This window comes from Hyposmocoma kahamanoa, unplaced genomic scaffold, assembly GCF_003589595.1.
Source record: "Hyposmocoma kahamanoa isolate Upper Pololo Valley unplaced genomic scaffold, ASM358959v1 92, whole genome shotgun sequence".
Lineage (NCBI taxonomy): Eukaryota > Metazoa > Arthropoda > Insecta > Lepidoptera > Cosmopterigidae > Hyposmocoma > Hyposmocoma kahamanoa.
Window position 1 is genome coordinate 1,996,562 of NW_020654748.1, and position 13,752 is coordinate 2,010,313.

The 13,752-nt window shown below is 36.2% G+C and overlaps 2 protein-coding genes across 2 annotated transcripts in view; both read right to left on the reverse strand.

Moving 5' to 3' along the window:
- LOC113236477 (elongation of very long chain fatty acids protein 6) overlaps positions 1-1,325 on the reverse strand; it is an 82,020-nt gene extending 80,695 nt beyond the window's left edge. Inside the window, exon 1 of the mRNA XM_026472564.1 lies at positions 788-1,325. Within this exon, the coding sequence (XP_026328349.1) occupies positions 788-978 (191 nt within the window). The 5' untranslated portion in view covers positions 979-1,325. The remainder of the gene's footprint in view (positions 1-787) is intronic.
- Positions 1,326-1,537: 212 nt separating this feature from the next.
- Positions 1,538-13,752, reverse strand: part of LOC113236635 (vitamin K-dependent gamma-carboxylase) — a 23,911-nt gene continuing 11,696 nt past the window's right edge. The window contains exons 2-8 of the mRNA XM_026472797.1: positions 10,529-10,729; positions 9,856-10,021; positions 7,373-7,558; positions 6,420-6,583; positions 4,693-5,180; positions 2,907-3,378; positions 1,538-2,457 (exon numbers count right to left, since the gene is read on the reverse strand). Coding sequence (XP_026328582.1) covers positions 2,090-2,457; positions 2,907-3,378; positions 4,693-5,180; positions 6,420-6,583; positions 7,373-7,558; positions 9,856-10,021; positions 10,529-10,729 — 2,045 coding nt within the window. The 3' untranslated portion in view covers positions 1,538-2,089. The remainder of the gene's footprint in view (positions 2,458-2,906; positions 3,379-4,692; positions 5,181-6,419; positions 6,584-7,372; positions 7,559-9,855; positions 10,022-10,528; positions 10,730-13,752) is intronic.

A 13,752-nucleotide genomic window follows, 5' to 3' on the forward strand; every position in this document is an offset into this window, starting at 1 on the left:
TTCAAGAAAGTAAATATGAGTGGATAATACCCCCTTTGAAATTCCAAAATTATTATATTGTATTTTGTTCTGTTTTTTATGTACAACTAGCAAGCAATTTACTAAAGTAATATTTATTTATTTGTAAAAACAATATATTTATGAAGAAAATATTTTGTTGTGTTTTTTTGCCATTTATTTTAAATTGAATCTGAAACACTTATTTTGGAATGCACTGATCACAAATTAAACACACAAAAAAAACCATTTTAAATGATTTCATGATTTCAGGAAAGTGTTATTATCCCCTCTATATGTATTACTTGAGTGGAGGTAGTTACACCATAAGTTTATTACACTTGTCTTAACCAATGCCACAGCACAAAGATTTCAAGATTAGTTATACTTTCAATTACAAATTCAATGTTATAAATAATTTCAAAGAAAGGACTGTACACATAGATAGTAAGGTGTTATTAACTTTAAAAATTTTATGCAATCAGTTATTCTTACGGTCAACTTTCACCATTTATGTACCATGTTTGAAATGAATACTTTATTTGCCTTGTTCTTAGAAAATAACAGCACATTTCTGAAATAGGTGCGAAATTAAGTTTGAATATGGAATTATAATTGCAAAAGCCACGTGACGCTGAGAACTATTATCTAACTGCATAATTTTGTAATTGAAACCTTATTCACTAATAAATCTCCTTGAGTAGATGTGGTGACTCAAAGCCAGACTCGTGTATATGACTAATTTGCTAAAAACACGCAAGGATACACACAAAATTGAGGAAACACTCACCTGGGCCGGTTCTGCATGTAATGTTGACCGCCAAAAATAAAAGCCATGTAGACCCCAACATAGTAAAATGCTACAGTCCAGTTTTCCGCCATCCACTGTCTATAATTATGGTGAATAAAATCGTTTTCGAACTCGAAAATGTACGAATAATTCGGGGTTATGTCCAAATCGTAAGCCATCGTGTTCTCCATGGTCAATGTCGAGCTTTAAAATGTTCACTTTAACACGCGAGCTAGGTTATAGGAAATGCACTGATCGTACGGGTGTTACCGGCTAATGAATTAACCTAAAATGTTGAGATATCTCGCTATCGTTATATCACAGATGGAAATGTCAATATTCTGTGGGGCGGTGAGGCGTAGCGCCGCCGAGCGTCTGCCACTAGCAATGGTCGCGGAGTAACTTCACGTTAACTTATATTATATCGCGATGACGAGGCGTCGGACCGAGCCCGAGCTTATTTAACTCGTCACAGCGGCGGCAATAGGAGGAAAAAGATGAATGAACTCGCTTCACAACACGCCGCCGTGCCTTGCCTGGCCTGTCTCATTTTCGTTTCGATCTGACATTATGACAGATGTCTACTCCTCCATCGTCTCCGCGACCGTTTCGTTTCAAGGTTTACGTATGGGTGCTTTATGGAGAGATACAAAAAAAAATTAATCAAAATGTCTCCTTTATTAACACGACACAAATAGTTCAGATAGGTACTTTGATTAAATGACCTAAATCTTTTTCTTCTATGTAGCAAGGATAAATACGACGTTTGTAACTCAATGTTTTTAAAAATTATACAGAAAAAAAGGCCATTAGAGCGTTCACTAAAAAATACTTATTTCGTTCAAAAATTACGCAATTTGATATTTCGGTTGACTTTTGTCGTGACAGCAGGATAGAACGAGTTCATAATTCGTAAGGTAAAGTAGGATAGAAGAAGCATTTCGTTTGAAAATTTAAAAAATATTTGCGGCACTTCCTATTGTCAACTTCCGTTTACTATAACTTCTTCAAAAGTTTCATAGAGCAGTTGTAAGTCAATGAGAGCAGCAGATTATTTAAAACTATGTTTTATTATTCCGTCTTTATATACGTTACGTTTTAGAGCAAAACTATTTGACTAGTTTAATTGTAAAGTACTACAGAAACGCAAAGAAACTTATTTTAAATTTTATGTAACTTTTAAATTTTATTGTAACTTTATGTAATAAAAAGTGCGTTAATTTGTAAGTTCGTTTACATTATTCCTTTGTCTAACTTAAAAAAAAAGTGGAACGGGGCTGCACCTGTAACTGTGATAAAAATTTAGCAATCGTCACATCCATAAATAATTTGATAAATGCTCTTTAACACGACAACACCAAAGCGATTCATATCTTGGAACCTTTTAGACAATTCTTCGAATATTGGCAACATCGGTCTGGGCGTTTTCTGTTCCAAAGAAGTAGCAGTAGAGTTAATAAATGTATACATATAAAATGCTGGGCTGTCTCCAATGGTTAGAACTCTATGAAACCTTCCAGACTCTAATTTAACATTATTTCCACTTGTTAAGATGTGTGAATATCCAGGGAGTGTAGGTACAACTTCAGGTTCAAAGACTATACGGCCTTTGAGGATAGTTAAAGTGATGTTGGTTAATTCCCTTGCCAGATATTTCTCCAGTTCGTATCCTGAAAATAAACGTGATTTTAATGTCAATATCTCCTTAATTACAAAAGTATCCACTGCCACAGCCTCATTTACATATCTAAGTATATTATTCAGTTCAGTGTGGTTCACTTCCGAAAAACCTACTTACATTTATATAATAATATTGTACTTAGGTACGAAATAGATACTTAATATCATCGAAAAGTAAACTGATCTTTATTGTATTCACATTCTTTCGGGTTAATAATTGTGCAGTTTTACCCTGCCTTATTTCAAAATGAACAAAGTCGGTACTCCCGGTTTACACGCAAGGAAGGATTTATAAGGATTGAATCATTTAATTGGCGATCACGAAAAAAAATCAAACCGGAAAACAAGAAAATGCGTTATTAACACTAGTAATGAGGTTGAACTTGACAGAGACCGTATTATTATTTCCTTACGGTTTACATGTTAACCACAAACATACCAGGGAAATCAGCCAGGAAAAGAACTTCAGTGTAGTTATCCCAAGACGTTACTTCATCTTTAATTTCCAATAAAACATTCCTCCAACTCAAACCTTCATCATCGAGTAAAGGCATCAAAAATGGAACTCTTTCAAAAATGGACCATGAACTTTTTAAAATATCAACTTTAGGGTCAAAAATCCTTTGAGTAAATCTTCCATTTAAAGAGGTCCAAATATCGAAGTATATGGAAATATCATCATGTTTAATAGCATCTTTAACAATGTTGTTTCTCAAGCACTGGGCATATTGAAACGCTATGTCGCCATGACTCGTCCACCTCTCATTAGGGGCACAAAGTTCTGGGTCCAGGAAGAACTCCTTGTTGTATTTATTGTCAACAATTTTGATGACGACGGAATTAGTATCCCAGCTATGAACCATCATGTCCCAGGAGTAGCCGTAGAGACCGTTAGTCCAGTTATTGTAGCCCTGGGAAACGAAATTATAGTAAAGGTTTTAAAGGAATACAAAAATATTCTTCTTGACCAGAGATAGGCAGTGGGTTAAAACCTAATCAACCCGCCCGGGTTTTAACCCAAAGCGGCGGATTGTAATCCATTATATATGGCGAGCGCATATGGAATACGGAATAATTCTATATTTAATACAAATTTCGATGTAAATAATGCTTTTTAGTCGAACAACTCAACACAACAATCACTTTGCAATCCTGTAGATTCTCACTACTAGGATGCACGTTACAATTCGATTCCTGCTCGACCACGACTACGACCCATCGAGTATATAATCAGAAATAGAGACGAAATAAGGGCCATCCATCCCTGGCAACTAATCGGGTAAATGGGCCTCATATCACTTTTAAGTATCAACTCTCGTTTGCGCTGAAATCACAAATTAGAAAGCTGAAATAGTACAGCGCCAACAACTGACCTGTGTGTACGTCTCTGTATATTCCAAAAATATTCTATATTTATTGTAATAAAGATGACTTAGGGGGGCTGTTCAGTGGTATGGGAAAAACAGCAAAACATCTAATTACAAAACAAACGGAATCACATGTCATCGGTATTAAATATTATATTGCGTAATTTTTCAATTTTCGTCTGTTATAGCAAAGCTCAAGTTAAGCTGGTCGTTTTGAAATGACACAATTGACGACACCCGTCAATTACTTCGAATTCGGGAATTTCGGGGAATATTCGAATGGACAATCGGAGCGCAGTTGTCACCGAAATGATATGGCAGAATAGTTTTCAAACAAATGAAATGACATTTTGTCTCTATTTCTGGTTATGTAGTCGATGACACGACCCAAAGATTTTTACATTGCGATTTTCAAGCGAATCGATGCAAAAGAAAGGCGAATCGGATCGTCAAGATCAGAAAGTAATAAATATTTTGTAATAATGTCGTTAAATTCCAACAAAACTCGATTTATATATTTTTGCATATCGGAACGAAAAAAGGCATAACTGCTGTGTAAAATACGCATAGTTGTGCTTTATTTCGTTACGAGGACAGTATAACCCTTAGAGCATATACATATAAGACACATAATTGGCTATCTAAGTGCGATTTTTCCTTGTAAACAATTAAACCTTTAAAGGTAATACTTTGACCAAGTTTTGATGGAATGTAATAATAAAGATTTACGTCAAGCATACGCATTTGCGATTACTTTATAAAGTACGTATTCCTAATTAAGTGGTACGACCACTAATTGTTTTGTGGTCGTCATAAATTTTCCATAACATTTACTTAAATCTGCTCTAAATTACATACCTTTGTAATGAAATGAGAGCATGGTAAAAACGCTTGCATCAAAACGTAAATTACTATTATCAAAGTCGTTACTTTCTTGCGGTGGTCTCTTTTACCCTTTTCTATTTTTGTAACTGATTCTTCTTGAATGTGTTTTGTTTTTTTCTGGTCTTTATTCATTTGCTCATCTACTTTCTCTTTGGTACTAACACTAGCTTTACCATTGTAATGTGTGTGATTGTCGTTTGTTTCTTGGATGTCATTAGAAGTGTCGCTTGTATGTAATTCTTCTTGAATATTATTTTTATCTTCATTCCTCATAACACCTTCATTTCGTGCATCATTGTTTTGGTAATTGCATACAATGCTTTGTTTATATGAGCTTACTATGTTAGAAATTTTTTTCTTGATGTTGAGATATTGAATTTTTAAAAACGGGACGATTGTCTTTGGCCAATGGAAAGGGTAGAAGAGAGGCATAGTTGCAAGACAGACCCAGGGAAACATACCTGGAAAAAAATTGGATTTGGATTAATATCTCATTGTAAACTATGGAAACATTCTGTATCGCCTTATGTATCGGGTATAATTTCTCAGTGGACAGGTATATAAGGTATATTACATTTACGTTTTGATAATGCCCCTCCTTAAGTGTTTATTTTATCAAATTGAAAGCACTGATTCCTCTGATGTTTTGTATATGCGAAAACAGTTCATATAAACTGTCAAAAGTTTAAACAAACAAAATGTTCGATTACTCCAAATTCACTCCACGAATTTCTGCAAAACTACATTCTAAACTTGAGATATTTTTTTTACCGATATCTTGGTTATTACAGGAAGGCACTATTACGTGTGCAGGCTTGCTTGCAAACCTTATAAGTTCAGGTCAGATACCCCGTGGAGACGTGGACGACCTCCGTGGACAGCTCCCATATCTTTGTTACATAATTTTTGATTATAGTGACGCTCCCTATCAACCTCTTGGTTATACGGGAAGGGCACTATAACCTGTACAGGGTTGTCACAGACCGCAGTCACTTGACTTCATCCGGTTCTCAAGAGACTAGTAAGGTGAGCCGTGTGAGCCGGATGAGCCGTCCCGGGTGCACTTACAGTACCCTACCTATTTTCCAGATAGGTACCAAAGCTGTAGGCACGCTCACTTCCCGTTGCGCTTTGCACAATTAACGATTGCCACGGCTAAGCCGTCGACTCTAAATCCACTACAAAATCTCCTCATTGGTGGCAGAGCTGTACGGCACGCTCACTTCCCGACGCCGAAAACGCCGTCTCTCCAGTTCCCAATAACCTTAGCGGCTGGAGGGATCGGAGTATATCTAGCTTATTCTCTACTAGCTCTCCGGTCACCGTGTCCTACAATGTCCGGACATAGCTTCCAAGTTAAAGGGCAACTCACATACCCGCGCGTCTCTTCGCTTCAGGTCCTCAACTAGACCGCTACTAAGACACGCTAGCTGCGCAAGATTCAGACGCACCGGAAACACACCACCGGGGCAGACAAACATGTCTGTCTCTGTGACTCAAGTCCGGCTTCGCCAGACATGCACGTGAAGGCGTCTCCCTAGCGGAGGGCTTGGCCCGGACACCAGCTGTATCCTGGTCTTGCCGGCGAGCCCGTAGTCTCTCCGGAATACCCTATCTCTCGGGTCGGTAGTTAGGGACATTTCTCCGTGGATAGTACAATTTGTGTTGTATGTGTCTTCTACTAGATAAATAATACCAACCAATTCTGAAAAGCCGGCTGTTCATTAAATGGAACATAGCGCAGAAGATCATGGCCACGTTTCGGGTGCGTCCCCACATCATCCAGAAAGCTATTGTGAGGTCAAACGCGAATATGAACCAGTGCACGATCAGGTAGTCTATTTGAGGTACTGATAAGAACAATCTGAAAGAATAATAATGCACACATTCAACATAGCCCCGCAATAAGGAAACCCTGTGTCGCGGGTGCCATGGACACACACATAGACAACCACAAATTCCACCCAAAGTCACTAGAGTAATAAATATAGACCATACAAATATTTCTCCCGGGCCCGGGAATCGAACCTGCGACCTCTGCGTGGCAGTCCGGCTTGGTGACCGTTCGGCCACGGAGGCAGTTGAATAGTAGCTGTACAAGCAATAACTATCAACATTTATCTGAAATATTTATGAAAAGTTTTACATAATTACGGTGCGTTCTTTAATTTCTATATGGTAATAATAATAAAATAACAATAATAGTTAGCCTATATGTCGACCCACTGCTGGGCACAGGTCTTCTCTCATGGTTTGGGCTGTAGTTTTCACATTGGCACAATGCAGATTTTTCCTTCACCGAAAAGCTCATGGTAAGTTTCAAATTAAATTTCAGATATGAATTCCGAAAAACTCAGAGGTGCGAGCCCGTATTCGAACCACGGCCTCCGCCTGACAGGCGGCAGGTCAAACCATAAGGCTACCACGGATATGGAATTTTAAGCATGTAGCTTGGTACAAGAAGTACCGAAATCTAAAAATTAGAAACATGTGAAATATTTGGAAGCAGTAATAGCAAATAAAATAAAGAATATTAAAGCCAGGACGTTGCTTCGTAATCAGTGACCGCATGATTACCCACAACGTCACCACTTTTAACTACCATTTTCTTCTACAAATAATTCGTGACGTTTTGATTCTGTGTCTCACTTACCTAAAGGGTGTAAATACCCAATGAGAGCTGAGGTTCATCATCGAGTACCCAGCAAGCCATTCAGCTGTCCCCTTCTTCACGCCCGCCATGAAATACAGGATGAAGAATTGGTACTTCAATATGAAATAGTTCCAGTACGGTACCGTGGTCTTTTTTAAGTTGGGATTTAAGTACGCGTCCAGAGACCTGAAATTTTCGGTCTAATTTAAAATTGACTTGACGATCTCGATGGGTAAACGCTTTGCACTGTGAGCGATGGATGAGGAGGTCCAGGGGGCCTACTCCCGTCCTCCATCCGATATCCGTCCGATAAAATCTTCATTCTATTCATTCTATATTCAATAGAAGCTTCATTCGCATAATTATTCGTCGCAATTACGCGTATCTAGCATTTGATTACGAGTCTCCATTTCGGTCATTTAGTCGCCCTATCAAATTCGCGTAAATGTCGTGGCAACCTAATTAAAATAAATAATTCATATTCATATTCATTTATTGCAATTCACATGTATGGTACAGGTTAATAAGCTTAAGAATATAGTAGGTACATACACATGATACCCTGTAAGCGCGTAACAAATTAAACTAATTGTATAGGAACGTTTCAACAAATTAAACTAATTATAAAGAAACATTTCAAAACTTAAGTAAATAATCAATTGACATAAATATTACATATCTATTATTGTATGTACATTTATGTGTTATTATAATTTTTATTAGAAGTAGAGACAAATAATTATTAAATTAATTAATTAATCAAACACTTATAATAAAAAATTCAGACAAATTATAATTATTTTTTTTATTGAGGAGATCCTTCAATTGTTTTTCGAAGACCATATTTTTATCTAAATCTTTAATATAATTAGGGATATGATTATATATTTTTATTAACATGGGATGAGGGGAGCATGAAAATAGTCTTAAGCTGGAGTAAGGAAGTTTTAATTTATTAAGATAACGGTTATTACGTTTTATTAATTTTACTGGAGAGTATAGGTCTGTAGGTTTTTTGACGAACTTACAGGCTTCGAAATATATAAGCACGTTAGGGTGAGTGTGTTGTTTTTCGAAATAGGGTAGCGAGATTTATAGGAATCTGTTTTTATCAGTCCGTAGACAACATAAATTAATGCTTACTGTTCAAAAATAAAAGTCGTAGCCGTTGAAATAACAAAATAATAACGTTAAATCTCAGTTGAATAAAGGGCTAAGAAATTTTAAAATATTGTTTTTTATTATAAAGAAATAAATGCTCGTTACTTGTACAAAATTTGGAAGAGAGAGAGAGAGAGAGAGAGAGAGAAATGGCCACCGGTGTTGACGACAACAAAAATTACCGGTGTTGCTATAATGAGACTGAAATTATTTACTATTTTATTTAAATTAAACTAAACTTTTATGTTCTGTACTGAACAATCCATCTCCTGTGAAATTTGGTTTGGTGCAGACACGCGCTTTTTACCAATACTACATACGCGGATTTGCAGTATCCCCGCGGTATTTATTTAACTGCTGAGGGCCAATTACAGATCCTCATATATAGAGCACCTTTTAATTTGGTCGAATATTATTTATTTCACTGCATTGACCTACCAATATTTCACTGTAATTGTTTCGGGCGGATGTTGAACGGTGAACGGAAGTAGCCCCCAGTGTTCGATTTTCGAACCAATTCGAAAAAATAACGTTTCTAAATTGGTTCTAGCATGGGTGTTCCTGGTAGTGCCCTGGAACCCAAGTCCCAGACCAGCTCATCGGTGTAGTTGACTGGCCCATTATTTTTATTACTACACAAGACGTCAAATGTTTATACCGTGTTTACGACCACACTTCAGAGGAGTACAGCTAATCCGTACATCCCTAATGCCTGGCAATGTATGGGTCGTATTCCAGAACTCTACTCAATGCTCAAGTCAGGACTTGAGTATTGCAGTGAGCACTGAAAATCATACTCAAGACCTTGCCATTAGGGTCGTAATTCCAGTGCTTGAAATCATACTCAAGTCTGCTCAAGTCCTGACTTGAGCACTGAGTAGAATTCTGGAATACGACCCTATGACTTATATGTTATGCAATGGGATCCGTTCTGAAGTGTTCCTTTTACGCTTTTACACGGGTAGGGTTTCACGTGTGTTGTGGTAAAGTAGTTTTTAATTAATAAATAAAAAATAAAAGTTTTATTTTCAGATACTATAGGTCCATAGTTTGTAAGCAACCTTATACTGCATTAGTAACAAATGACTGTGTGGTGAATTTATGGTGTATTGTCTAAGAAGTGTACATTAAAATGTTCAAAATCGAGATGTCAAAATATTCAAAATACATAATATAAAATTCATTGAAATAATAATCATAATTTAATCGGAAGTAAAAATTTAAAATACTAAAATTTACAATTAATAAAATAACAATTAAATTTAAAAAAAAGTTAAAAATTATTGACTACTAGATGTTGTAAATAGATGTTCTCTCCTTACCAATAACAATGAGCATTCGTGAAACAAAGCAACAGTCCAACAAGTCCAAACAAATAGCTGTGATTGTTCCAATAGCTCTTCTCTATCAGGAACAGGTACCAGTAACAGGTGGCGAAGATGGGAGCTGACATGCGGAACTTGTAGCCCAACATTATACCTACGGCTCCTGAAACATAGAACTACGTTAGGTGGGTATGTATGTATTAAACTGCTTTGGACAAACTAACACGTTTAAACAACACGCTTTATATTATTCCTCACGCAAAAGAGCTGTTCTCGTAAAACTTTGCAGAAGGGTTGAAACATAATTCAGCTCCATTGACTTACAATTATATGGACGTCGGGTCCGCGCTAAAAAGTGTTCGAACTTATAGGGCGTTAAAATCGTATACAGAGCGTCATTCACGCTTTAGTCTTCGTTTGTTTCTTCTAACAGCCAAGCAAGCAAAATTAGACAGTACTGCGATGATATTACAATTTAAATTCAACGTTTTAGCTTTTTCATATTCCTTTACATGACACTACGTTTAAATAGGTTGACTTGGGACATTTTTTTCGTGGTTTTTGTATTAGACCCGCCGTCCATTTATTTGTAAGTCGTTCAGCTCCTATAAATTACTCGAATGCAATTTTCTTTTATTCAAAAGTAAGAATAAACAGCCAGATTATTTACCCATCCAAAGTGCAGCATATACAAGGGCCATATAGGGCATTGGAATGGCCCTAATGAAGGGCGCCAAAGGGAAATGGCACAATTTGGGGTTCCCCCATCGATCAGCCATGATTGCCCCCCCTCGTTCGTCCGGGATGTCAAACAGCATCGATAGTCCTGTGTATTTTAATCGGATTACAAGATAGGTAACAGAAATCCGGGCTAATATATTTTACGTGATAGGGTTTTTGAAAAACAAAAAGTTTTGAATTGTATTATTGATTAATTTACACTCGTTCCATTAAAAGGAAAATTCTGTTAGTACAAATGATTTGCCGGTAAGTACAGTCAACAGCAGCATCAAACTACACTTTCGAATATCGCCTCCAGTGCACATTAAAAAGATCGCTCCAAGGGTAGCTTGATGTCTGCCGTCTCTCCATGCATGTTGCAAAGGAAACTATTTTGTTTTTCGAATATAAAATTCTGTGTTCTTGATGATAGGACCTGTAAAGAGTCCCAAACGTTGGTTTGTTTTAAAACAAACAAAATGTACGTAAGTTTTGTTGATATAATTGATACAAAGATTGAATAAACTCAAAGAGAATCTTCTTTATTTTCGCCTAACGTAAGCCATCGCTCTCTCAGCCGAGCTACGGAACGAGATATAAAGCGCAGGCTACACCCCGAATGAAGCTAAGCTAGGCTAGCGTAACTCACGTATCCAGGGCATGTATTCATACTACGGTTCACACTGAGCACTAAGCTAACTGGGCTAACTAAACTAACCCAACGATCCCGCTAAGCTGTAAAATATGTCGCTCTTCTGCCGCCTTCCCCCCGCACTTATCCATAGTGTATCACGTCACTACTTACTACGTATTTTCTTAGCTTAGCTTTGTTCGCGGTGTGGCCTGCTCTAAATTAAAAATTACCACTTATACGCAATTTCATATCCGAAAAAGAAATAGTTTTCTGTAGCAGTAGCAAAAACCTAAAAACACGATAAAATTATAATTTATAGTTGAATGCAGATAAGCAATACATAGTAAATCTATGGTGTCAACCATCATGATCATAGTTTTGCGAAAATGGTACCTAAAGATTTTTTGATAGTTTGTTCTAAAATTTTGTATATAAAACAACGACAACGAAAAAATCTTTAGTAGCCATTTTTGCAAAATATTGATCATGTTGATTGTCACTATTGCTTATCAGCATGCAATTACGTCTTGTTTTAATAGTCACGAAAAATCTGTAAGCAATAACGAAATAAAGATTTTATTTTCATTGCAAATGTTTATTGATGTCGTGAAATATACACGTGAAGACATTTAGGGGAACACTATGCCAGAGAATATAAGGCAATCACTGCTACGCGTATTTTTTTCAAAAATATTGACAACAAAAATCTTTTTTTTATTCATTTGTTTTAATTTTCTACTAATGTAGGTTTGTCGAGTGTCGCGGGGTCGATTTTGCGATCTTGTAAATTTCGTAAGTTTTTTTATTGAAAAAAAAAAAGTTCGTATTTCACCATTATCTCAAGTGATGGAAAGTAACGATGAGGACAACGATGTAGCACGCATACCTAAATAATGCCTATTCACTCTCGCCTTGAAAGGGCCCAAGTTATAGCGTTCGGTGAATAAAGAAATATACAAAAAATAATTATTAAATTATTGATACAAAGATCGAACACTCAGAAAAAACACTCAGAAAAAATTCCTTCGATCCGGTCGGATTCGAACCGACGTCTTCTTGCATACTGTGCCAGACGCTATACCAACTAAGCCACGGGACGAACCAACGGACCTCACGAATTTTTCTTTGTGCTTGGGACGTGTCTTTGTACTTGGTCTTTCAACGACTTTTTAGTCGTAGCGTCATCTATGAGAAATCTATTACAGATTTATCACCCAGTTAGTACCTTTACAGCTACCAGTCCTGGCGAGAGATGTCGCTATTCACTGTATTAATTAATTTAGTCGTAGCGTCATCTATGAAAAAGTCATTTAAAAAGTCGTTAAGGTACTTCCCTGGACGAACTCTTTCACAAGGAACTCTACTGCTACTAAAAATGTAATTACTACGTTATTTTAATTCTTATTCATTTAAATATAACCGTTACTAATGACTATTATATATACAGGTGTGTATAATACATGCTGGCAAATGATTTCTAACTTATGTCAATGGTAAAAGGTTATAAAATGTAAACAAAATTTTTCCAAAGATTATCAGTTACTTGTATAGGTACAAGATACGTATTACCAGAACTGTAACTTAGCAATTATATTTATGTTATCGCCAATGTATGTTCTATACAATACCTCATTATTCCATACAATGCTTAAAACAATCAGTCAATGTATGAAGTAAATTCTCTTATGAACTTGGTCTGGAAGTAGATATTCTATACAATGTCGAATGTGCGTTATAGGTAGAGATGGGTTTTTACCCGATAAATATCCGTCTTAGGATAAATACCCAATAACTATCCGTTTTTACTGAGTATTTATCCTAAAACATGAATAATTATTTTTTTTGTGTTTTTTATAATAAAATTCATTAGAATTCATTTTTTATTAAATAATTACGTTTTTGTCATTCTTTTTGTAACGATACTGTTACTACCTACGTTTTTCGAGTCGAGTAGCATAAAAAAATTCGATTGACAGAAAGTTGTCATTCTAACTGTAACCCTTGAGCTCTTAGACTATGGAAAGTAAAGGCCATGTTACGTTGACATATACATATGTATAAATCAGACGTTATATGTATATGATGCATTTCGACGTCGAAAACATAAACATGTTATTGTCTTTGTTTAACTATTACGTGCTGTCTTAAGCCAAAAGAGATAGCTTGGTAGATAGATTGATTGATAGATTGGTCTGTGTCAAACACGGGAATCGAAGAGACGTAACGTCATCTTAAATGCCAACCGCGTCCATTTCGCAGTACATGAGGTACATGATATTGTTATCAAAGGGAAGTACATCAAATGTTTTTCCAAATGTACTATTGAATTATTCGCATGTATTATAATTAAATTGGACAAAAATAATATTGACAGTGAGAATGATTAGGTATTAATAAAATGCGACGCTGCAGCATTAAGGGATGTAGCGTTAGATAATCTCAGTACAGAGTACTAAAAAAACCGACCTCAAAAGTACGTGGAATTACATCTATTTGCTAAGTTTCATTGAAATATCCCCTAGTGCGCCACTATACAGGAC